At 38.7% G+C, this 27,163-nt stretch overlaps 1 protein-coding gene across 1 annotated transcript; it reads right to left on the bottom strand.

The window, feature by feature from the left end:
• Positions 1-6,632: 6,632 nt before the first annotated feature.
• Positions 6,633-7,374, bottom strand: LOC147889158 (uncharacterized). The gene is made up of 3 exons (XM_087391992.1): positions 7,249-7,374; positions 7,020-7,127; positions 6,633-6,921 (listed from the first exon to the last, which is right to left on the bottom strand). Exons 1-3 carry the CDS (start codon positions 7,372-7,374, stop codon positions 6,775-6,777), a joined length of 381 nt encoding a protein of 126 aa, XP_087248118.1. The 3' UTR covers positions 6,633-6,774.
• Positions 7,375-27,163: the final 19,789 nt, after the last annotated feature.

Raw genomic sequence — 27,163 nt, 5'->3', positions numbered from 1 at the left:
ACAATATAATGGAAGGTTAAGAGCAGTCTTGCCTTTTCCATTGGGAACAAAGTCTTCATTCCCATGCAAAAGCATGTATAAAAGTTGGTAGCCAAGAGGAATTTAAATTCCGATGTAGATGCTGGAAGGATGCCTCTACAGAGCAAGCTGCAGAAGTTGAAATGAGAAGCCTAAGGGCATGGTGGAATGTAGGCCATGCAAGCGATTCACACTTGCCACGGCTTGAAACTTGGTTTGCATGGTGGCATGCTAGGATTTCCCATTGGGGCCACTACATTATAGAGGTTGGTTTTATATTTCTCTTGAATTTTTTTTAATCATGTTAATAATGTAATTTTGCCATTACAATATCTCTACAATGCTTGGTTTGTAGAGTATGTTAGATACTGAGAAGTACTTGATACCTCGAACAAATCTAGTAGAGTCTATTCATGGTAGTTGGAGGGTGGATATGAAGCACAGGTATGCTACTCCCTATTGTCCTCAGTACAGTGGGTTAGTGGAGTCTTTCAATGGATCATGTCAGCAGATCTTATTCAAACTTGTAGAGGCTTATCCTAAGGATTGGGATGAGTATTTGGACAAGGCTTTTTGGGCTTGCTGGCTTGTAGAGAAGAGGAGTACAGGATTCTCACCATACCATCTTGTTTATGGGAAGGATGTAGTGGTGCCTCTTGATGTCATGTTACCTTCCTTGCAATTTTTTTAGAAGCATGCTGGCAGTCATAAGGAGCAGCAAGAAGCTATGGTTTTGTGGATGTCTCTTCTAGATTTATCTAGGGATGAGGCTATTTAGTGTTATGAGCAGGTTTTAGCAAAGAGAAGATAATGGTTTGATGATCAACTAAAGGCAAAGGATATTAAAAAGGGGTCTTTGGTTTGAGATATGATAGTAGTCTGGATAACACATTTCAAACCAAATTCAGGATCAAATGGGAGGGACCTTTCATTGCGAAGGAGGTCTATGATAATGGCACTTATCTATTACAAGATTTGAATGGCACTATTCATCCCAAAAGGGTGAATGGTTACAAATTGAAGCAGTATATTTCCAGGGTGATGTAGAGCCTTTCCCTTTTGGCAAGATTTTGGTTTCAACATCTTTTGTTCGTGGCCTTATACAGTTATATGTATGGTTTTAGTGCATAGTTCCATTCACACACTATGTTCTGAACTTTAGGGGGGGGGCTATATGGTGGATGATTTTGACAAGCGCTTGCAAGATGATTTGTGGATGCTAATTGGCTATATATGACATCCATGTGTAGCACCTAGGGGCTAGGGACTAGGTAGGGAGCACTAGTTTTTTTATTTTTAATGTAAAAGCATGAAAAAGGCATGGAGCAAGGCCTAAAAACAAGGGAATTGGGTGCCTCTCCCTTGATTGAACAAAAAGGCATGATTTTTTGCTTAAAAAGTTGGAGGCTCTTGGTTTGAGGATCAAGGGAGCTAATTATGGAGCCGGGAAGCCATTTCAAGCATGAAGAAAGTGCTAGAACCCAACAACAATAGCCCAACCTCTATCTTTGTGGAGTTCACCTCTTTTAAATGCCAAAAAGCAAGTTCAATTTCAGCTATAAAAGATAAGGATGGAGCACTCAATTTCAGGCAATCAACTCGCTTGTCTTTTTGATTGCTAGAGGTGGTGGCTCTCTTCTTGGAGAAAGCGGGAGAAACTGTAGGAATTGAGATAGCCGTCTATTTGATGGTCCATTTGGGGAATCTACACTCAGAATCAGGCTCTTAGTTGATTGGAAGAGTTGAATAACAAATTGAGAGCTACACTTTTTGAATCTACTTCATCTCAATCCAAAATCATGGCAAAAAGTTATGGTCAAATTCATAGATAGCAGCAGTTGTGCAGGAAGCATGTTGACTTTTCTTGTCTTGCTCTTTTTGTAAACTCCAACAAGGTGGTGTTGCATGAGGAGTAGTGGTGAGCAGAGCATCTTTTGTTTGTGGCTATACCTCTGATATCTTGGTTCTTCCTTGTCCTGCCTTTGCATCTCTTTCTCTATTGTCTATTCATTGCAAGATTGTCTTTGAGCAGTGGTTGATCTCTTGCATTTCCAGTTTTTTATTGCTTGAGAAGAATTTGTGTAGAGAAATAGTGGTGTTGCAACCTTTGGTGATTGTCATAGTTGTGAGTGTCGTGTGAGCCGGTTGTGTTAGCAGTATGGTGCCAAGCCAAGTGTGCACTCTTCTACCCTTTCCCAATGTATAATCACAAATTTAAATTGTAAAATTTATTAGCTAAATGTTAAACTTGAAACCATTATTGGAAACCCATAAATTTATATCACCATCAAAATTAAATAAAATAAAGTAAAAGTAAAATAAAAGAGAGTAATAAAAACTTACAACTAATAGGTAAAATACTAAAAAGAGACTAACGTTTTTTATAATTGTTCCACAGCTTGCTTGCAAAGAAGATGGCTACAGATTTCATTCTGGGATGGAGGTAATATTATGCATCAAAAGAGAAGCAGTTGCATTTGCTACAAGCCATGATAGTGATCCGAATTCTCTTTATCACTTTAAAAGACATTTGTTTCATAGTAAAATAATAATATAATTGATGCCATTCTCTTTATAGCTAGCCATGATAGTGATATGAATTCTCTTTGTCACTTTAAAAGACATTTGTTTCATAGGAAAATAATAATATAGCTGATGTCATTCTCTTTATAGCTAGCTAATCTAAGCTATGCACCACGTTCACATTATTGAGGCCATCTCTCAAGTCATAGAGTATGGTAGCTTGTAGATGCAACTCTCCGGGCATTGAAAGAGTGGACAATCAATGAATCCTTGAGTGCAAGGTAAAGTTTCTAAGTACACTAAGATTTTTAGTCCCTCAAATGACCTGATGTTGCTACCTCAAATGCTCCCATGAGATTTGAGACCATAGCTTATGTTCTTCATTCTGTTGGCACTACCCAAATGGGTCCATCTATTGCATCTAAAGCTAGATGCTCAATGAACTCCCTCAACAATCATTGTAAATGTGCCTTCCATTGCCATTTGGATATTGTATCGTCGATTTCCATGGCCTTCAAGCTCCTCCTTGTACTTTAATCCTATCTTAGAGAGAGTCACGCCGTCAGCCACCGTCGTCATGCTCCAGCTTGACAGAGCTACCCCTATCTCTGGCACATGTTTTGGCTAGCTTTGTGGAATGTTCAAATGATTAATTTCCAAACGAAAGCAATGGCGATAACCATACATGTCACCAACTTGTATCTCGTAAAGAAGTATAAAGAGGCCAAAAATGGATGAAAAGGCAAAAGGCAAAATTGCTTGCTAGTGGGTTTGATGTTATGGATTAAAAAATGGAACCACCTTTGGCAATCTTATTGGCTTCATTGCAAGGTAATAGCTCAAAAAGGAACCAATGCAAAATGATAAATATTATTGGATTTACTCAAAGAGCATTGCACATGTATCAATCAAGTTTTTTTAGTGCATCCATTTATGGATGAATTAAGCTATAAATAGAATATAAATATCACTAAATATGAAAGTTCTAAGACCACCATGCAGTAGCTCCATAAGTGTAGAGTGATATTTTTCAAAACGTTTGCATGTCCAACCAAACTAGGAAAAGTTATCGAGGGTCCCCGCCAATGTATGTGCACAATTGCAACACGGTATTGGACACCCTCTAAACCATAGCAATGTGTTTCCTATCTTGGTTGTGGGAACTCAAATAATCACTTTCAAATGAACAATTGCTTCCAAATATATGTAGAATAATTAATTGATGCTTTGAAAATATTTTGGATATCCTATACAGTCCAAGATGCATGCTTCATAGGCATTATAGCATTTGTAATAGTTAAATGATCTCATTTAAAATGCCAATTGTGAAATGTTTTGATCTCAAATTCAAGTTCAAAATGTGTAGATTATATTTGATACCAAGTTTGTCAAATTCCATTGAGGTATGCACAAGTTACAAATCAAGCAAGTTATCCATATGTATATGTTCTCTAAACTTCACAAAAAATGGCTACACCCAATCATGCATTGGCCAAATAGCACCACCAATAATGCCCAAGAAACTACAAACATACCAAGTTGGAGAGGGCAGAAATTCTACACTTTTGCTCTTTCCTTTACAAATAGGTTAAATACAAGCCATTGCTCGAAAATAGCGATCAAGTCCTCACTATAATTCTATGTTACCTTACCTGCATCAAGCAATACATACCAAACTTTAAAAATCATATTAATTAGAATAAAGTTATCTTGAGCATGAGAATTTGAGAGCTTTAAATCATGTGAAAGCATAGGAATCTAGCCATTCAAGAGAAAGGCTTGTTAAAGATTCCATCAACTATACAAAATCATGCACCCCTCGTGCATATCATTCAAGTTGCACACCTGTTGCACACTAAACAATAAGCACAAGTATGCAAAGTACACAACAATGCTACACGTCTTAAACCACATTCACATAGCATAATGCAGGGGGGATTCAAAGTATGCATGGCTTTGGAGGCATACATAGAAAGGAAGCCCATCATCAAGCATCTTTAGAAATTAGTTTCCATGCTTGGATCCATGTGCACAAATGACATGAGAACCAAGTTGGATTCAAGAAGTTGGAATCACATCTTCATCGACTATAGTGCAAAAATTCTTAGAATCGCATCTTCATCGACTATACTGCAAAAGTTCACACTATTGTAACTTGCTCTATTTTCGACATCTTCTTTGACATTAAATGACTAAGAATTTCTTAATGCATTTTGGACTAGCATCAAAGTAAATGTTGGCAAAAGTGTCAATATAGAGCTATGGTGACTAGCATAGAAAATAAGCATGGAAATTAATGCTTCTATTTGTGGATTTCCATGTAATTTTGGTGCACATTTTATGGAGGCTTTTATGTATACTATGGTAGTATACTATAGTATTTCATCGCACTATGGCTTTTGATTGAATGGCATACTTCAAATCCCCCTTGTATGTTGTCTTTGATTCAACTTCCTTCGTTGCTATTTAATTCAAAATGTGAATAGATGCATTAACCACCTCTAGAGTCTATCTACAACACAAACATTGAAGATTCTCTCCTGTCAGCATGCTCATTAATAATTATTTGATTCTTCTGTTCCATTACCCTACTTTGTTGGAATGTCTTGGCTATCATTTGTTGCCTCTTGATTAAAAGCTTCATCTACTTAGTTAGTTGACATTTACAACTAGATCCCCAATCTAAGCCCCTTATGGAAACCACAAAAATTATACAAGTCCAATACACTAGTATTGCTAAATTCACATTTTATAATGCCGCTTTTGCACATCAATTCTACTTATTGCCTTCAAATTTCTTTCATATTGCAGTTGGATACAAGTAGTTTCTATCTATAAAAGCCAACCTAGATCTTGCTCTAAAAGCCCTAGTGATCCCAAATAAAGTCACAGTACCATGGTTGATACACCATCAATGCTTATATTTAAATAATGAGTAAAACACTATTAGAAACATTCAAAGAACACTTGCTCGAATAAAATCTCTATTGATAGAGTATTCACATCCTCACATTCATTGATGATTTCAATTAGTTGATGTGGATATGTACTTTATCCAAGTATCTCATACGCTCAATAAATTCATGGAATGGAGAGCCAAAGGTAAAGTGTGAGGCCAGAAAGAACCTGAAGATGCTTTGTATGTGTAGAGGGGTGAATTTACATTGGTTAAATTCGACAACTACTACAAGGAGATCAATAGGAAAGGGAGTTCTTTATTTTTATTACAATTGCTATGATACAAATAAACCTAATATCATATATACCTAGGAGGAGTGGGGGTCACTAAGAAATATGTAAGATAGCACATGCAATCAATCGAAGGGGTTTTATATTTATGGAGTTATGAAAAATATGCATACATAAGGGGGTTTTTAATTCAAAAACTAAAAATTTTCATACACAAAGGATACTTTAATCATCTCAAAATTTACATAAGGGGTGTGTATAGGTTATAAAAATCTGTCGGTAGGGGTTTTTTTTTAACATCCCTTAATCGCAGTGACTTACATACTCTGTTGCCTATGAAATGACTACCAAACTTATACATTCATGAATGATTGATTGTGCATCCACTGTTTTACCATGCATCCATAATGTTGCAGTTAAAACATCCTGGTTTGCCATTTCTTGGATACATGACAGAGAGGCCGAGTTTTGTCGACATGTTTTTAAGTATAGATTGATGTCCAAAGATTTATTCGAGAGGGAAATGACCAATGATTGCTTTAGAGGGATTACGATTGTGATGCTCCTTGCTACTCCTGTGATAAAGAAGGCCTCGACAATTCAATATAAACAGTGTTATTGAGGGCATTGGCCATGAAGTGTCCACCAAATTGGTAATTTATTCATTGGCTCAAATTCTCATAGGCGACTCTTCTATATATTAGCTACGTGCAATTCATTATAATCTTAATATAACTATATTAGTTACATTCAATTTATTGCCTTGTCATCTCCTCATAGTGTCTTTAAACATCGAGCTCACAGACAATAATAAATATATAAGTTTCGCAAAACCATAATACCTCAGACATTAAATGGGCATTGATAGTTCAGGATTTACGATCCGAGAAATGAGCGTTAGAGTTTGAGTAGAAAATAGCGATTTTTCGACATCTTCGTGGGGGGATGAGAATAAATTACACTTTCTACGTGGGGAGATGAGCATCTTCTCAGCTGAATTATTTGCGGCAGCAACCAGTACAGAGTTTAGCTACATATTGCAATTCACATTCCTGGCGGTTCTGGTTCCGGAGGTATACTTTGCGGTGCAGGCCACGGATTGAAATCGTGGTAATCAAACTGATCCCGAAACCCGACGACATCTTGCGCATTGAGTTTGGTGGCGTCCAATGCAACGCGATTTCTGAGATCCTTAGTTGGAGAAGCCACATTCCTTCGGTTATTATAATACGAATACGGTTCGATCTAGCCTGTTGACATGAAGCAAACACGTGAAGAAAGGATCATACCGTCGGGACACCAGATATCTCGCCGTTTCTTGGGCTTGGTATTACATCAAAAACTGGCAGGTCGAGCGGCAACTTTGACTGCCTGCTTCTCATCGAGGAGACGCCGATCTGCATTGACAGAGAGCGCCTTAAAGCTGGACATCGTCGCGCAAACTGAACAAACAATCGTCATGGAGTGGGAGCATGTACTTAAATCTCAGTACACGAAGAAGTGTTATAAATTGCGGACCTGGGGAGGGCAAGGGATGGCCGACTTGCCACAAGCGGGGGCGTCATGAGCTGCAGCGCATAGGCGTTGGAAGGCGAGGGTAGAGAGGAGGAACAAGGTCCGGAGGAGGGTGGCGTACTTGGCCATGGCATGCGAGTGGAATTGGGCATGCGTGGGGTAGAAAGGCCGTCGGCACGAGTGAGTACTGGTAGCCTGTAGGTAAGCTTGAGGAAGGTGTGAATCCTCTTCCCTCCACTTCATCGGATCCTTCTTTTTTTTTTCTTTCATAAAATACCAACGATGCCTTTGCGTCTGATTTTGGGACGGAATGCTCCACGTGTCTACAAGGTTTCAAGAGGAGCTCGGAGTGACACCTCGTCAAGCTCCCAAGAGAACCTACTCCATGCCGCTTCCTCTCCAACACGCCTAGTCAAGCTCCCAAGAGAACCTGATCCCTTCTCGTGTCTGCACTCACTATGCGCAACGGATCACCGTCTAGAATGACCGTGAAGATGGTGCTCCTGCAATTCTCGAAAGCCATGTAGGAGCTCCCCGTAGTCCTTGGTCCTTCGGCCAGTTATGGTCAAACGCAAGATGCATGAGCATTGAGCCCAGCTTTGGCTCTAGCAATCGAGGTAACCTGAAACCAAGGAATGTCGCCAGTGGTGTCCGAGGGTCTCAGTGCCACCGGAGTTGTCATTGAAATTTGAATAGAAGAAACCAGACATGGCCGTCTGGCCCCTGTGCCTAGCCCTATCGGAGTGTTGCCATTGCTGATGGGAATTTTGATCTCCCTGAGGGGATCAATTGCGTCAGGGACGATGTGGAGCATCCTGTTGCTCAATCCCAAGCTCGCGTAGACAACGTCCCTTGAGTGGACGGCCACAAAGATGGGTCTGACGCTGCACTGGTAGATGGTAAATTTGGACTCGCTCTCGTCAAACTCGTTAAGGTTTATGCTGGTGGCTGTCTTCTTCGATTCGCTTGAATGCTGGTGCGTCAAATTATGCGATCTTACTGCAAGGGACAAATAAAGAATGGGGGATGTCCCACATACCCTTTTCAAGTAGTTTGAGCTCGCCCATAGAAACTCGTCTACGCAATGGGCTAGAGACCCGCTCCACCTGGTCTCAAAGTTGAGATCATAGATTGCCTTTAATGAAATTTGGGGGTAAACATGATTGAGTGGACCAAAAAGTAGTGTCCATGAGGGACTAATTTAGGGTGCCCAAAGCATAGGTGGACAAATATATTATGCTTTCTTATATTTAAAAAGAACTAGAAGCACTATTCTTTTTGCCAATGGAATTTCTAAAAGAAATATTAGGGGTGCTTTTTGACTACTAAAGTGTACCAACTAATCATGCTTACAGCCATTTAGGGTTTCATTTGAGGAATTTTAAGCTAATTTGGAAAAAACATATACATACATACCAACATGCGCGCGCACACACAAACATTTAAGAATTTGCACTTGTCTCTCTCTCCCTCTTAAAAATATAAATTAACTAAAAAGTAATTAAAAAAGGAATATATATATATATAAAATTTATACATACATACATACATACATATACATATATATATATATATATATATATATATAAAGTAAATATAAATATACATATTTGTATGTGTGTGTGTGTGTGTGTGTGTGTAAATACACATACACACACATATACTCTCTCTCTCTCTCTCTCTCTCTCTCTCTCTCTCTGCTTCTCTCTACCTCTCTCCTCTCTCTTACACACACACACAGATATATATTTATAACATATATATATACTCCTCTCTCTCTCTCTCTCTCTCTCTCTCTCTCTCTCTCTCTCTCTCTCTCTCTCTCTCTCTCTCTCTCTCTTTCTTAGTGTCTTTGTGTGTCTCTCTCCTAGTTTGAGCTCTACTACCCCCCATGACCACCATGTTATACAGCCCTCCTCTCCCACTATACCAACATAGCCCTCCTCTAAAGCTCCCCAAATCTCCTTCATGCATTTTCTCGTGTACAAATATATATGTAAGATATATATATATATAAGAGATATATGTATATAAAGTAAATATAAATATATATATTTATGTGTGTGTGTGTGTACATGCGTCTCTCTCTTTCTCATATTTATTTATAAATATAATTATAATTATAAATATATATAGTATATATAATATAATATAATATAATATATACCATATTATATTATATATTATAATATGTATAATGTTATATTATATTATATGATATTCTCTCTCTCTCTCTCTCTCTCTCTCTCTCTCTCTCTCTCTCTCTCTCTCTATCTATCTATCTATCTATGCCCATCTCTCTGTTTCCCTCCACATGTCAACATAATATATACATGTGTGTGTGTGTGTGTGTGTGTGGTGTACATCACACACACACACTCCTCTCTCTCTCTCTCTCTCTCTCTCTCTCTCTCTCTCTCTCTCTCAATCTACATATATAGTGAATGTCATAAAATTTATAGGGAATGTCCCAAAATTAATGCCTAGAATAACACATTACAACCCAAGCTTAATGGAACTCAGTTTTTTAAAACCATGTCATCCACAGCCTACATTTCCTCATAGAATAGGTTGGAAAGATTGATGCATACATGGTCAAATCTTTTAAGTAATAGAGCAATTAGCGTTTGTAATCCTTTAATAACAATAGTTCACTTTGACCATTCTTATGTCCATAATTCTATAGAGAGAAGCATGATCTCTCAAGAAACATTGAAAGCATAGAATCTTGGCTCGTGTTTATGGGTGATTACAGCAACACTATAGTTCACATGTGTCTGTGATGTGCAAGCCCTCTGTGTGCTATATGTTTGAAAAATGGAGCTATTGATGGGAAATTTGATGGGAGGAGAATGAAGTGAAAGGGGAACTGAGGTCTAGATTTGAGACTCGAAAGGGACGATCATGAGATTAAAAGGGACATTACAAAGATCGGTGCACCTATAAGGGTGTAGTAAACATCCATGAGGCTAAATCTTTTTTATGACTAACTAGTGGACTGACCGAGGTAGAGGCACTGACCAACCCAAATCATAATAAAGTCCCAAGCTTGAATCATGCTTTGGAATATGCATGGATAAAGATGTTAAGATCTCTCCTTATGCACCTCAACTTCCAACATCAACTATATGACTTTCATCAAAGGTTTGATAGTATATATGCTCACATCCGTGAACAACTGAGTTGCTTTGATCGACCTCATGCATCCATAATTTGAAATTGCAAGAAGCAGGCTACAAACACATTTGTACTTCCATGACTCGGCAATCCATCAGTAGTAAGGAATTTCTATGAAGCTTGTCTTCTATGTCCCATGCCCTTTCACAATGATGATCCATGGAGCCTTTTTGCAATTGATAGCATGTGCTTTTTGGTGATGGGCAAGCCAAATCAACTTGGATGATAACTAATTGATGAAGTAGGTAGATAGTCATTTGGCATTCGAATCCTTGACTTGGATGCTGATGAAGTATGTAGTCATTTGGCATTCAGAAGCCTTGACCTCTTGCTTGCATGCTAACCACCAAGAATTGCACTTCCCTCTCCCCTCCAAATTTCTTATGCATCTTCTCCACCTCAACTGACTTGGGGAATGCTATCATTGGGATCAATTTCCTTCATGAAAATTTAAGCTTGAAGATTACATGCATGAAATAGAATCTAGCACCAACACCTTGGTTTGTTTGGGGTCATACCTTCATGCACTTGGCAAGTTGATTACTTGAGAGCTCCTTATCTCCCACACCTTGATACCTCAATGGATCTAGGAAACGTTTTCTATCAAACATGTTTCTTCTAGGATGGAATGTATGAGCATATGTGGAAATAATCATGCATCTATTCCTTAACAAAGCTCCTCTGAACAAACATAGCTCTCAGAGATTGAAAAAAAAGCCTTGGGTTAATGGAGGAAAATATCATTAAATATGTCACGATATGTTCATGACACACAACTGATCGGAGTAGAGAAGAAATACAATAGTGTCGCTCATTGAGATAGAGTGCCATGAGGAGCAGTAAACTCTGTAACTATTTTGTCTATGGCAGTAGCAAAGATAACCTTCACCCTTTCTCTCATTGCCAATCATCCCTTCTCTCACCCTTCCCACCGCCTTCTCCCCCTGGGATGTATATGCCCATCCACAAACTCCATCACCATCAAATCGGCAAATGGCGTGGCCTCCACAATCACTGATGCTTTTTGACATGATATAGAGTTGTACAAATTAAAAGGTTAGAGAGCTTGATGCAAGCATGAGCTAGAACATCGTAAAGATCAGATAATCCATATGTATAATTGACAAAACAGATGTAAACATATGTATATTCAAAGCCATCTTATGTCTGGTGGACCAGGAGGGAAGAGCAAGTCAAAAAATCACCTACAATCATCTTGCACAACATGAATTTATATGGTCAAATGCTTGCCTATGTTTTGAAGCTCCCAACCGCAATTGCATGTAGCTAATGTTGCTATTGATGCTCAATGCAAAATAGATCAACATACAAATTTAAACAAAACCATGTAGAATCTCCTATAGTTTCAGAAACATTAGCTAATGTTGCTTCGGTTGTTTGTTGCAAAATATAGATCTGCTCACAAATATGAAATAAACTCAAGGCTATGATGGTGAGTTATTGGCCAGCAAATACTGGTGCAAAATCCCCTAAAGGTCCTAAAACATGACAGGCTTGGTGATGAAGGCATACATGCCATGGGCAAAGTATTTATCAACATCATATCATAGTGCAATGGAAGTGCCTGCAATGATAGGCAATCGACGCTTCTTCTCTCCAACATTCTTGTAGCAACCTATAGCTTGAACTCTAGCGGTGGTGCCAATGAGTAATTTCTTCAAGAGGGAGAGTCGACTTGCATCAATAGAAGAAGTATGGTCATGGTTGTTCTAAGACTCGCAAGACAAAAGACATTTCATCACCACCTCCATCCCCCTCCTTGCTTCCCCTCCCCTTTATGTTCAATCTTTCTCCTTTCTTTAGCTCTTTTTGTTACTCTTCTCTGCCCTGTTTTGCCTTTAATTCATGGGGTTTCTTCTGTAGCAAATGCAACTTTACTGTGTGAGAAGAGAGCACTCTTTGCAGGAAAAGCCTAAAGCTTCTATGATTGGCATTGTCAATGGCGGTTGTAGTGGAGATCTCTGAACCAGCGAGAGGTGCTCTACATATTCATTTGCTATTGAATTGTAGTAGTTGAATGCATCGAAGCTTTTAGGGGACCTTGTGCTGGTGATGAAACTCACATTGTGTGCATTCCTACTAGCTTGGAGGTAATTGAAATGCTAGTGACTGCCACCCCTCTTTTCTCCTCCCTAGATCATGCTATAGTTCTTGTTCTATTCAAGAATATGCACGACCTATTTGCACCTCTCAATTCACATCTTCCCAACAATCTTGGCACTAAAAGATTGTGTCCTAAAAAATCAATACCAAGCATATGGATAAGAAAGTAGTAAGAGGACCTTAAGCTGCTTAGTATTGATTTTTTGTGCCCATTTTCAGCTTGCTTTTTAGCCTTCATCATGTTCTATTGTCAAAGTGAGATCTTAAGATGTCTGTGTACACCTGTATTCGTACATGCATGTGTATCTTTGTATATTTGCACATTAAAAACTGCATTCATACACTCACACATGCCTAGAGAATTAATATATATATGTGCATATGTGTACACCTATGGCTCTTTTTTGTATTCATCATGGGTGTTGATATCCACTTTCAAAAACCACCCTTTCAACTCATTATATGATGGTAGTATATGATGGGTGTTGATGCCCACTTTGAGGAACCACCCCTTCGACGACTCATTATATGATGGTAGTATATGCATGTGTGTTTACTTGTGTGTATGTGTCTATGTATATGTAATGCAACAAAGCCAAGGGAAGGAAACCTAAGATGTCTTCGCCATAGTGGGATACTTGAACTGTAGACAAATGTGAACTTTTAATAGCCACCTAAAGTTTAATGTCTTTCAAGTGATTCCCCTACTAAAGGAATTACCATACATAGTTTAAGATGGTTCTCTTCAGCTGGCTTTAAAGTTATGCTAGACAAACTTTGATAAAATCAATGACCTCATATGCAACCTCTAAAGCTCAGTTGTGTGCTAGTCTCAATCCAACTTTACATCTTGTGTGCTAGGTCTTTATTAAAGAAGTTAGCAAACTTAGCCACAACGGACCAAGGGCAATCATACTCACTAAAAATATATTAAAGAAGAATCCATACATTTGAGAGAGTCGTTGGATTAAGAAGAATGTATGTGCACGTTGAAACGCCCTTTCTAGTGACCATATACTACAAAATGCTTCAAAAACTACCTGGCACAGATTTGCATCTATTTGATGTTGTCTAGCACTGTCTTGGTTTGGCAAAAATTAGTCCATGCTCCATGGTCTCCCTTTGCAAAGACTTTCTATCTCGGAGCCCTCCAATACATTAAATATGAAGAAGAAGAAGAAGAAGAAGCACAAAATCATAGATTAATAGCACCATCCATAGCTTCATGGTGGTAGTCTTCTTCATTGAAATGATCAATTGCAATTGGGCTAAATTCCATCCATTGTGAGAGAGTTGTTAAGCATTAGGATCCAGCCTTTGGAGTCCTCATTGCCAAAGGACATTTGAATTTTGAAGTTTTGAGCATCATATTTAGAAATTAACATCTCGAGCTCGTAACCGATGGCATGAACACTTTTGGGTTACACTCGACATCTTGGTCGACATGGCCCATAGCCTTGGTGAACCACAATATCTTGCCATGGCTAACAATAAAGAAGGGACACCACATGCTTGCCCTACTTGTGCCAAGAAGTACAACGCCAAAATTATGGACATGTTTGATATTTCTAGAGGCTCGAGGCAAGCTAAAAATATTTTCATCAGGGAAATTTTGATGTGGACCACCATGCATGACTATTCAGGATATGGGGAGTGCACATGTACGTGCTTGTGCATGCCTATTAATACCTTTATGTTTTAATGCGGTGTGATCTATGCATGTCTAATGACCTATTTGTGCATGCATATATGTAGGACACATAAAACACAAGGGTCCTATTTGTGGTCCTAGTTTGAATGTACAACACTCCAAAAATATGAGGAAGATGGTTTATGGAGATCATGCTCAATACCTTCCACTTGATCATCCTGCACGTGAAGGTCTACTTGATCCACCACTAGTCCATAAGAAGTCAAATGACTGGATTCAGGATTGGAGAGCTAATGTGAGGAGCCTCCTCCTAGAATGGAACGACTGTTGAGCTTTCACGAGCTTCCATATTGGGGTGAGTTACAAATCAATCATCTCTTGGATCCCATGCATATCTTCAAGAATGTGGGGGCTCCTATTTCGGCACACTTGGTTGCTGACAAAGACACAAGTGGAGTGCGAGAAGATTTGCACGAGATGGGTACGATGCCTCACTTGTGGCCCCAAGAGCATGTCGGTAGAACCCGAGAGTGTAGTTTTACAACACAAGAGGGTGGTTCAAGAACCCAAGAGCGTCCTCCCAGAATTGTTCTCTCGAAGGCACCATGGATCCTTTCTCAAGTAGAGGAGACAAGGATCAATATAGAAATTGCATCTTCTCGGACACCCACAGGGCACATGCGTTGCCTTAGGGGAGCGTTTACAAGGGACAATAAGCTTAGTGGCCTCAAGTCCCATGAATGGCACAAGGTCTTATAGGTATTCTACATGTTAGCTTAAATGCTTAGTAGAACTAATATTGTGATGCTTTCGTATAACTTATATGATTGTGATACATTGTTATAACTCATTTGTTACTTGGGTAGTTATCCTTCCAATTATAGTGAAAGGATGATTATCAAAAGATGTTAGAAAAGCTATCTACAAGATCAGTGGCATTGTCAGGTGTGCTTACTATCATATCACCTTCATTATATTTCATACAATTTTAAATGATCGATAGAAAATATTGTCCTACGGGTGCATGTGGAATAGGTGGATCTCACAAAAAGAGATATCTATATCGGGCATCAAGAGGGCTAAGTTGGAATCCATTGAAGCTATGTGCTTTCTTGAGAAGCAATTTTCCTCAAGCATTATGATGATTGTGGTGCATTGCTTGTACACGTAGTTGATGAGGTCACCATTGCAAGAACCCTTCATAGTCGTTGGACGTTCTTCCTTGAATAGTTTATGAAAACTTTGAAGGGATTTGTAAGGCAAAGAGATAGACCCAAAGCAAGCATGGTGGAGAGATGGCTTCGGCAAGATTCATTAGTATACATCATGGAGTTTCTTGCATCCATGGATCCTGATATGCCACATGCTTGGAACATCAAGGATGATGATCATGTCATTGCGGAGGTTCCCTACGGTAAAGGGGTTGAAAGAAAGATGAGTGAAGAGAAAAGAGAGAAATTCAATAAGTTTTGTGTCCTCAATAATCCCAAGATGCAAAGATGGGTGGAGAGATATGAAGAGGACAAAGCAAAAGAATAAATGAGAGGATGAGATTTAGAGTCATGCACAGATGCAGGGTGCCATATCCATCAGACATTGCTCTTCTCCCAAGACACATGTCACGTGATTGGCTACAAGAAGCTCTTCGTAAAGTCGAAGATGATGGAGAAAACGTAACCACCAATCAAGAGTGGGAGCTTGTAGTCGAATGTATGCCACATGTAAGTTTCTTACCTTTCTACTTAATTTGGGTATTTATGATCACAATCACTACAAAATGCATCCTCATTATTCTAATCATGTTCTTTTGTAGTACAAAAGATACGGTGCATTATGGTCACATGGACGGCATTTTTATGTGGAGTGCATCAATTCAAGGAGAGTCACCTATGATTATAGAGTCATGGCTAATTTTGTATAAGATAGCTGAGCGATTGCTTTTGATACCAATATTCTCTCCTTGTAGTTAGATTATTGTGGGACCATAAGTAAAATCTACAAAGTTGATTTTAGATGATTTAGTATTTTCATTCTTGATGTCAAATGGTTAAGAAATATCTACAATGGTGCCAATGCTATAGTCAGAAGAGACAGTAGTGGCTTCTTTGCCATTGAATCCACTAGACCTTGGACCAATGAAAGGGATACTTTTGTTCTTCTAGAGCATTGTGAAAGGGTACATACTAATGAATTAATTAAAAGATAATATCTTTGTTTTCAAACAATTATTGGACCTGTTCCCACACAGATGATATAGGTGATCAATTGTATGTAAACCTTAAGATAGACTTATTTGGCATGCAAGACTCGGCTCAATACAAAGCCATTGATGTAAATGCTACTATAACTGATTGTTTTGACATGGACGAGACTTCCTATCTTTGGCCCTTGCATTTTTATAGTGACATTTTATACATTTGTATGTTAAGTTCACAATCAATATATGAGTGTTTTGATCCCAATTTTGGTGTACATAGTCTTATATTTTTTATCTTTTAAATTACCAAACTTGTGGTTCAAAAATTATTTTGAATCCCTTGGAAACGACATTTTGTAAATACATCAGTATGCAAAATTTAACCCAAGGTTGGTATCAACGAGATGGTGGAAGCATTCTCAGTCGTCGGTATGTGCGTCGGTATATGAATGCCTCTACCAACATACATACTCACACTCATAAGCACTCATACTGACTATAATTTTATCATCCACACTAACGCCTTCCCCACCCCCGCCAATCGTACCAATGATTTTTGTGCACATGCACAAAGCTTGGTAGAGATAGCATCAAAAAGAGACCTGTGTCTTTTAGTGGTGGTTAATAAGTAAAATTAGATAAATCCATATCTCTAAGAACTAGCGTGGTGGTCGCTCCAAGCCAACCTTGAATTTTCATGATCTGCATCCATGCACTACCTGATGATAGGTGGCAAAGCTGTGGCAAAAGGCTGTGTAATGATAGGTGGTTAGGCCAAATACTGTGCTGGGTGAAGCATGGTAGATCTGCATGATGTAGTCAGGCTAGAGACTGCACTATGCAAAGCAGGGTAGAGCTATCATGTGTCGAGCTCTATGATGTTTAGAATGATAGATTGCATCTCATTATTACACTGGTGTGGCATCATGATGCCAGGAAGATTTCTCGTAAGAGCATAGGTCCGTCCCAAAATTTACACTCTCACCCAGGAGCATGTCAGGTCACAGTCCCAAAATGGCCCCAAAAATAGTTTTGCGATTGGCTACACCCAAGCAAATAATGACCCCAAAGTACAGGTCATGTTCCTGGTGCTCCTTAGAGTCTCAACTGGGATTACGTTCACATTTTTAAGTTTGCATTAATGGGTTATTAGAATTCATTAATTACACTTTAAAGTAGCATAAAAACAATGTGATCACATTGTTTATTTGAAAAAATCACCAAGAAATCGGATAAAACTACTGTCGGTGTAGTACTCGTATAACCGACAGTAATAAGCATATTACTTATGGTAATATTAATTCTACTGACAGTTGATATTACCACCGGTATTTAAACCAATGATAATACTATATTACTGGCAGTATTAGCTATATTACCACAATCAGTAGTATCTTAAGTACCGGTAGTATTATGGGTTGTAGATTCACTGTTTCCCACGTAGGCCGATTCTATATATTGGTGGAAATGGAAATTGAGGCTCATCCTTCAATTCGATTGTGGTTCATATCCCAAGCTAAACCATTTGGTAAGTTGGGAGAGAATGTGTACCACGATTTGGATCTGAATAGTGGTAGGCTAAGTGGGGAGGGTGAGTTAGCATTCATTACACTTGTGGGTGTGATTTTCTCCTCCAATTCCTCGTGTCTTGGGAAAATTGTAGACCACAAACATGAGGGCTAGTGGATGCGAGTGTTTGTTGTGTGTTCTTGAGGGTGGTCTATACTTTGACTCCTTACATTTTGGGAAACTTGTGGACCACGATCATGAGTGCCAATAAATGCGATTTTTAGTGAGGAGCCTTAAGCTAAGGCATGGAGATAAGGGGGAGATGAGATGGCAATGATTTGAGTAGAAATAGGGCATGTGTTGCGACTACAAATGCATAATCAGGAAATGCCTGAAACTATAAATTCTCATCCACAATCTTCAAGACGAGTTGTGACTAGGCAAACTATGGATGCATCGAGTCATGCCCATGCATACTAATTCATATGCCTGAAAATGTTCCCGGGGTTGAGAACAAGGAGTTGCCAAAAAGGATCTCATTACTGAAATAGGCACTACCCCAACACTTGATCCACTTTGAGGTTGTTCACCAAGGTACGGGGAGAGGATTTATGTGGGTGTCAGAATCCTCTCAAAGAGGTATTCCACGTGCATAGGGGGGAAAACGTAAGTCACATGGTCTAAAATGGGACTTTGTCATTAATTTTTATGACTATGTTGAGTGGAAATGCAAGTATTGTGAAATACAAAAATCTAGGGGAACACGTCGCATAAGGGGTCACTTGCTTAGTGACTCAAGAAAGAGCATTCAGCATTGTGCATCCCCAAGAGCTGCTACTACAACACCTCGCACCTTGACAAAGAAGTTGCAATCTTCTAGAAAAATCCAAAGAAGATCAAATTGGGATAGTCAATGAGTAAGTGGAGTAGAGTCTGTAAGCATACACGGTAACAAAAGTACAAGTGTTGCAGGCTCCCATGCTAGAACTCCTTATGTGAACACTAGCATGCAAGATAGATCTCCACCTATGGCTCATGAAGCTAGATCAGCAACTGCGATTCCTAACTTCAAGCAACCCTGAGAGCATCTGGACTCAAGATTTGGAGAATGCAAGTATGTACTTGGTAGATCAATCTTATGGTGAGGATATCCACTGAGTATAGTCAATAACGATGATATGAGAGCTACATGGAATTGCATTGCTAACTATAGACCAGGCTTCAAGCCACCTTCATACCACACATTGCATATGACATTGCTAGACAAGGCATATGAAAAAGAGAAAGAGCACATAAAGCATAGCATTTTTTAGCAGCTGCATAACACCGGATGCATAATTGTCTCAGATTGGTGGACAAGCATAAAACGCCATGCTTTATTGAATGTGATGGTTATATCACAGCATGGGGAGGCCTTCCACACATCAATTGATGCCTCACATGTAAAGAAGTCAGGGAGGGACATATATAGCTAGTGTATTATCAAAGGTTATAAGAGAGTTAGGCCCTGAAAAGGTTGTGCAAGTTGTATGGATAATGCCAAGAGTTGTAAAAATGCAGGTAGAATATTGCAAAGGGAGTATGCCAATCTATATGTATCTGTGTGTTGTACACATACTTTAAATCGTGCATTGAAAGATTGTTATAAACAAGTTCCACGGTTCAAAGAGATTGTTTGTGAGGCTCGAGACATCATGAAGTTAATACAATTGAAGCAATGTCTCGAACGAATCTTTATGTCTCATGATGGTTCTACCATGTTGCAATTACTAGCAACCATGAGATTTGCTATGTGCTTCTACACTTTGCAATCCCTAGTGAAAAATAGGAGTTTTCTCAGAGAGACATTTCATTGTGATGCATTTGAACGATGGATGTCAGAGTTGATCGACAGGGCAACAAAGGAGAAAATGCATGACCTGAAAGAAACATTGGGATCCCCTACATTATGGAAACAGTTTGAGGATGCTACTAATGTTATGAAACATGCATTATATGTGCTTAGGGCTTTGGACTCAAAAGGCTACAACAATCAAAAAAGCATGGATGCACTTTTGGAGTATTGAGCAAGCTCTTATTGCGAGGAATCCCCCTCCTTGCCTAGGCCAAGAGAATGAGAGAATACCATTTAATGCTACAAAACACAAGGAATTGTGGCAATTGTTTAGGCCTCGATGGGAGCAAGCTCACAATCCCTTGCATAGTGTTGGGTACCTTTTAGACCTTGAGTGGTGTAATATGAAGCCCGAAGAGATCCCCATTTTTATGCATGACTTTCATAAGGTCGTGCGATAGTATTATCCCCAAAACCATGAGTTTGCAAAGTGTTGTAATGAGTTAGCCAAGTATCGATGCAAGGAGTGGTTGTTTGCATCGAGAGATGTTCAAGCATTAGAAAAAACTACATCTGCTTAGAAATGGTGGATGATAAATGGTGGCACGTGTGAGCTTCTACACCCGATTGCAATGAGGGTTCTTTCTCACACATGCTCGAACTCAGGCTCAGAAAGAAACTGAAGTCATTACAAGTATATTCATAGTACTTTATAAAATAGACTTCTTAAGAATTGGGCTGAGAAGCTATTGTATATCTATGCCAATCATAAGATGCTGGAAACATTAAGAGATGTGGGATATGAGGAGAAAGTTCCAAAATGGACCTATGATATCCGACCTAATGCTATCCAACTTGAAGGAGTCCCATCGTTGCAAATCCCAGAAGCCTAAGAAGATGATAAGGAAGGGATAGATGGTGCAACATCTGAGGAGGATAGCGATGAGGAGAATGAATGGTATGAAGATGATATTTGCCTTCCACATGGGTTTGAAGATGATATTAATGACAAACATGATGAGGATAGTGACTCGTGAATTATGGCAATGATGGCAATGATGATAAATGTGGATTTTGAATGTCTCATTGTCTAAATGTGTTCTTGTTTTTTGATTACATTGTAGGTCACAGGTTTGGGCTTTGAAGATTTGATTCCTCCGTATTGCCATTGCATAGGCCTGTGGGTGGTAATGCCAATTGTAGTGCCCTTAACCAGGTTCAATTTCTCAAGAGCATGCAAACTGGTATACCACTCACCATCATATGCAATGAGGTGTGGAAGAAGCATATGCAAAGTGATATTTCTTGTCTTTGGTAACATTGTTTTTGAATGACTTAAGTTTTAATTGTGTATGTGTGTGTGTGTGTGTTTAAAATAAAAAACCTTTTAGCAACATGGCACACGAAGCTCAGATAAGGGTGGATAAAAATTTATTTATTACATGGTTGTCCATAAAACCAAAGGTTGGTACAAAAGTGTAAAAAATAATAATGCATACCTGCCACCATCCAACAAGAAAACATGATGAGAACCAAGTTAACTTAAGTTGGGAAGACAGGTGTTATAAACCCTCCTCTCTTGTTATCAAGGTCACAATAAATTAGAAGCTTTAGCCATAAACTTAACCAGCACGATGTAAAAAATTAACTTAAAAAAGACAGGTTTCTTCAAGTGTGGATTAGGTAGAGTGTATTAGGTAAAAGGTTAGGTTGAGTGGTTAGGTAGAAGGTCAAGTGTAGAACTATTGTTAAATAACAAGAATTTGGAGGGTAAGAAAAATTACTTGGGGGGATTAGTAGAGGGGAAAGAAAATGTAAATAGAGGGGAGAATGAGGGAGAACCAAAGGAATAATTACTAAGGAAAAAAAGGGGGGAGGGGGGGAGGAATAGAAGGGAGAACTTTAGATATTAATTATTGAGAAGAGGGGAATTAGATGTAGCTATATATAAGGGGGGTCTTTTAGAAGAGGGAAAAAAGGAACTAGAAACATATATATAAAAAGGGGGGGACTTTTAAGGATGATAATATTGATGTAAAGGTTTTTTTTAAAATGATGGAGACTAGTAAGAAAATTAATAAAACTTGCTCAATAAATCAGAGAGAAGGTTTAAAGAAAGAGATGTTAATAGGCAACAAATGTCTTAAGGGAAAATAAAAATAATAAATAAAGGAAATACGGTGATAGAGAAACAGCAATTAATTTGGTTGAGATGAGTAAATTTAGAGGGGAGAAATAAAAGAAGGGAGAGGGGGAAGCTATAATGTAACGAAGGGGGAAATTCGAGGGGGGGGGGGGATTATATGATTGGAGAGGGAAATTTAGAGAGGAGAAAAAAAGAGGGGAGAGGGGGAAGATAAAAGGTAAAGGAGGGTCAAGATGTAATATAATTGGAGAGGGAGGGGAGGGGTACTTGGAGAGGGAAATGAAAAAGGGGCAAAAGAAAAGGGGGTCTAAATTAAAGGAAAGGGGGGTAATTGGGGGGGTTAAAATAAACTAAGAGAGGGAAAGGCATAGAGGCCAAGGAGGGAAAAAGGCATAGAGGGAAAAGAGTAAATGAAGGAGAGGGGGGCCGGGGAGGGGGGGGGGAGGGAACCAAGTATACTAGACTTAGCCCAGTAACTAGAGCAAGGAAAAAACAGTTACAGAAGTTTTACAGCACCTGAGAGTCAAAGGAGCTGTGTGATGACCCTCAAGAGGTGGGACGTGATGTACACGCGCATTAAGTGGGACATAGCAGGTAGTGAAGCAGCCAAGCCAGGGCATGTAAAGTTGCATGGGTGGAGGGGGTTTAGTTAGTGATGAGAGCTGTAGATAGGGCAGCAGGGGGGCAGATGTGATGAGATAAAGTCAGACCTAGTAGAGACTCTTTAAATAGGCTGGCATAGTCAGGGTCCAGTCGGGGAGTACAAGCCTCGAGGGCTTTTGAAGGCAGGCTGTTGCACGTGTAACTGCGTGATGGCGGCAATGGCTGGAGAAGTCAAAGGTGGGGGCCTTGAGGGCAGAGACCAGGGCGTAAGAGATCAATAGATGTGCATGTAGATATCTGTGTGCCGGTAGGACAAGCGGTATGCCCCAAAGGAATGGGCTATTAAGTGTGGGATGGGAATAAATTAGTGCGCAGAAAACCGTGGGGGGGGGTATTTCGGTTAGGGCCATATGTTAGGCCATAGGATAAATTTTGATAGTTATAAGAAGTTAGGAAGATAGAAAAAAAAATGAAGAGGGAAAGTGGAAGATTTCAGGAGCAATATATATTTAGGCAATAAACGAAAAAAATAAATAAATAGTAAATAGTAAAATAAAAAATAGAAAAATATCAGGGGGTCAATAAATTAGGTAGATTTAACCACTCTAATAGGCTTTAGATGCCTAGATAGTTTAAAGAAACGACTATGAAAAGGTAGTTTAGAAAAAATTAATTTAACCACGCTAATACTAAGAAAAGGTGGTTTAGATAGAATTAACCACTTAATATTAAGAGTAAGTAGCTTAGAAAAAAATGTGAAGTGAGGTGTTCTTTTTTAAGAAAAGAAAAGAAAAAGTAATAAGGTAAATTAAGAAAAATTTAAAAATTAGGAGATAAGGATGAAAAAAAATAGAGAAAACCCAGTAAAACTAGAACATAGAAAAATTATAAGCACGTTAACTGGAAAATATGGGACATTAAAAGAACTAGTAGATATTGTAATACCTTCAGTCATTACAAGTCACAAAAAAGGAATCCAATGGTGAAAAGAAAAATGGAATGATAAGTTTTTTGGGGCATAATTACCCCACCAAGTTGTCTTGGACTACTAATGCCCATTTTCTTAGAAGTCTATATATATGTAGGAGAGGCTTGCATCACCCTTTTGCCCCCCGGATTCCCCTAGCCCTCCTTGGCATGCTATGGTAACAACTACAAATGGCCACTTTGTGGCACTGAATTTAAAGCCGCAAAGGAATCCAGTTGAAATAATTATAAATCTTGATTAGCCCATGTACAGAGGCCCTGCAACCCATTGAACCAATGACAATATCAAAATGGGAGAAAAATGTAGAAGGGAAGAAGAAGACCCATGAGAAACCCGAGATCTGTGAGTGTAGGATCGAGGAGCCAAAAAAACTAACACAAGAAGTAGATTCAACACAGATAGAGAGGCAGCGCTTGGTGTGGAGGGGATCACATGGACTTTGTGAGCTTGTGTGGCCCTCGAGACTGTCATATAAGCCATGAGAAGGATGAACAAAGTCTAATACACCATGGAAGTGAATCAAGTTTCACAATTCCCCTTAACATCTCTTTTTATCATATAGCCAAACATGTGTTTCAAAAACACGACTTACTAGTCCATACGTGTTTTGAAGCCTCAATTGAGCTTCTTGCTTTCCCTAAGTGTGATCTTCATGCATGATGAACTAGCGGGGATACGTTGCATACTTTTCCTCCTTTTTTGAAATAGCAATGTATGTTTTCCGGTTAACATATGCACTTTGAATATGTATCATGGGAGGTGTCTCCCAGTGATGCCTTCATAGTAGTAGAATAGCTAGCCAGTTAAATGAGCACACACTGGATATGGTACATCTCCACCCATGAAAAGAGTTTCTTCTTCTTTAAAAACCCCGAAGATATGTTCATAACTCTTGGGTTTCAAGACCCTGGGGGAAGGGGAAATGAGCTATGTTAAGTAGCATTGCCATGATAGCATGGGAAGACCCATTATGGAGACTAATGGTGTGTAGTAGCTAAATAAGAATGACTATACATTAGGTTTTCTTCAATATAGTTTAGGTCGGTGTGGGTGTGTGTGTGTGTGTGTGTGTGTGTGTGTGTGTGTGAGAGAGAGAGAGAGAGATTGTGATGAAAATGCATATAATTATATTTCAATGGCAAATAGAAAATTCTTTTTCATTCAAGTTTTAGCATTTTAATGCGAGATAGAAAGTACAAATTCATAGATTGTGTACAATATATGAGAGGGTCTCAAAATCTAGCTCAAAGTTACAGGCTCCAAGGGATTTGTAAAATAGTGCTAGCATGTGTATAGAGGAATTAATAAACGGTTGTGCTTTTGAATTTTACTTTATATAGTTTGTCATGATTGAATCAATAGTATTTCTCTTACATTATATGCATGTTGCAAAAGATGTAAGTACTTAATGAATTTAAGGAAGGATATGAAAAAGTACAAATCGATAGCATGTGTATGTACACGAGGGAGCTTAGAAATATAGAAGGGGATTTTAAAATAGTACAAAGATTTGTATAAGAGAATTAATAATATTCTCACATGTTATGTCACACATATATAAAGTGCCCTCCCTCCCCCATGCACGCACCGTGTTCCAACACTAGGTCAACATTGAGAATTCTCAACTATTTGTCCATTCTCTCAACACCTACCTTCTACACTTAGACCTTTTAGCTAAATCCTACACTCATAATAATTAACAATATGCTATTGTTTCCTTTTCTTTTATATTTTAGAATGGAACATACATACAATTAATTTCATTTTTCATTTGGGTGAAATCAAGACTTTTCCTTCATTTATCACAAATAATTAAATTAAGAAACTATCCCATATCTAAAATGAATATTTATCATATTCATTATTATAAGCTTTTCCTCGCAAGCTATCTCTTCCATTACCCATTGCATCTCAATTCCAATTAAGTAAAAAATTATGCATTTGCCATTTTCTCATGGACATCAAAGAAGGGGAAATCTCATAACATCTCGATATCCTATAATGAGAATATAGGTTTCTAGTAGCAAACATGTTAATACATGAGCTTATTGAAGGGATATTTTATAACATACAATCCATCATAAAATAACACAACTATTATGGATAACCAAATGGGAGAAACCTACATATTGTTTTAGGATTGCTAGTTTGTCAATTCAGATGGAATGCACATGTAAGTTCAATAAACTTTAATTGCAACCTCCTTTACTCTATAAATTTCAATTACTTATTACTTTATTCATTTATAATTGCAACCATATAAACTTGAAAGAAAATATAACTTAAAACAAAGTCATATATTTCCATCATAGAGAATGTGTACATTGTAAAGAGGTGAAAGTCATGGTCCTGGATACAGTTTTCCTAAGCCCAACACCATGTACAATGCCATTGATAGTTGGGCTTTACAAAGTGGGCAAATAGATCTAGTCGGCAAGTAATCTACTAGACAATAAATATGAAATTTGTGGCCACAAGGCAGAGCATAATAGTCAATTGAGTTATCAAACAAACACTAGCATATTGGGCACAAACAATTGTCTAGGCTATCAGAGGGAAGAGGTTGCATGCCATATGGTTGAGAAGATGGATGCCGATAAATAGCTAATTGCGCCTCCACGCTCACATCTCCGATCAATGCCACATGTGCATCGTGGGCCTCTTGCCTCAATCTAGCAATCAACACCATGGCCGTTGGTTTTGCAGGCATGCAATGGAAACAAGTGAACAAGCTTGTCTTGAACCAAGATCTTTTGGCAATCTGGCCCTTGAAGGCCGATGAAGAGGAAGCCTCAGGTAGCCAGGCAAGGAGACGTAGAAGAACAATAGAGGGAGATGGAAGCACCCCAACCCAAGCTTTGGACCAACATGGGAGATGGAAGATAACAAATTGCCAAGACGAATGGATTCGACAAAATGCCAGGTAGATATATATTGAGGTATATGGAAAGGTGCCACACCATAATGAAGTGGTGATGCACTTTGCAAAATTCTTGTACAAGCACTTCATTAAGGGTATCTAGGTGGACTTCTCATCTTATAAGGATAAGTGTACACGTGGTCGTATTGAAGTGACAATCACCCAGCCATAATTTTCCAGGGCATTGGAGGGTGCACATGGACCACTAGAGCAACAAGTGCCGTAGCTTCATTGAAGAGAATGTAGCCCGATTCGAGCAAGTCCAAAATCTAGAAATCGAAAGGCCACAAACCGAGAGTCTCTATAGAGGATTGGAGAGCTTGGAGGACACATAAGAAATGATACATCTAATACTAGAAGCATGAAAATTTTGAATTATTAAACATATAGAACTCCAAGCTAAGCATACACGAATATACGTGCAATAGTGTCTGGCACATGCTTGGGCACTGTGCTGGCAACCTTGCGTAGCTGCTCGAACTACAAGTGTTGATGCTCGGCACGTTGAGCCTCCTCTTCTATCAATGGATGCTTTCCTGCTCTTCTAGAGCATTTATGTTATGGATGTATGGCCATTTATATTATGAAAAGATTACAACATTTGAAAGCATTTATCCAAGATTGCAACATGTACATTTTGTCAAATTAAAGTATTTTGTTATAACTTATTTTGCATAGCATATGTAACAATTTGCATCTTGCATGGGATATGTAACGTCTTCATCTTTCATTGAGCATATTGCATGTGACATTTGCATCTTGTGTCCTA

Source organism: Dipteris shenzhenensis, chromosome 20, assembly GCF_047967505.1.
Source record: "Dipteris shenzhenensis isolate YYH24624 ecotype China chromosome 20, Dip_SZ_1.0, whole genome shotgun sequence".
Classification (NCBI taxonomy): domain Eukaryota; kingdom Viridiplantae; phylum Streptophyta; class Polypodiopsida; order Gleicheniales; family Dipteridaceae; genus Dipteris; species Dipteris shenzhenensis.
This window is presented reverse-complemented; position numbering and strand designations above follow the sequence as displayed.

Bases quoted from the DNA above. Each gene is read 5' to 3' on its own strand.
- LOC147889158 (XM_087391992.1), bottom strand. From the start codon at position 7,374: ATGGCCAAGTACGCCACCCTCCTCCGGACCTTGTTCCTCCTCTCTACC. The intron at 7,128-7,248 runs GTCCGCAATTTA...CTGTCAATGCAG, and splicing joins CCATCCCTTGCCCTCCCCAG to ATCGGCGTCTCCTCGATGAG. The intron at 6,922-7,019 runs GTATGATCCTTT...TCTCCAACTAAG, and splicing joins AGATATCTGGTGTCCCGACG to GATCTCAGAAATCGCGTTGC.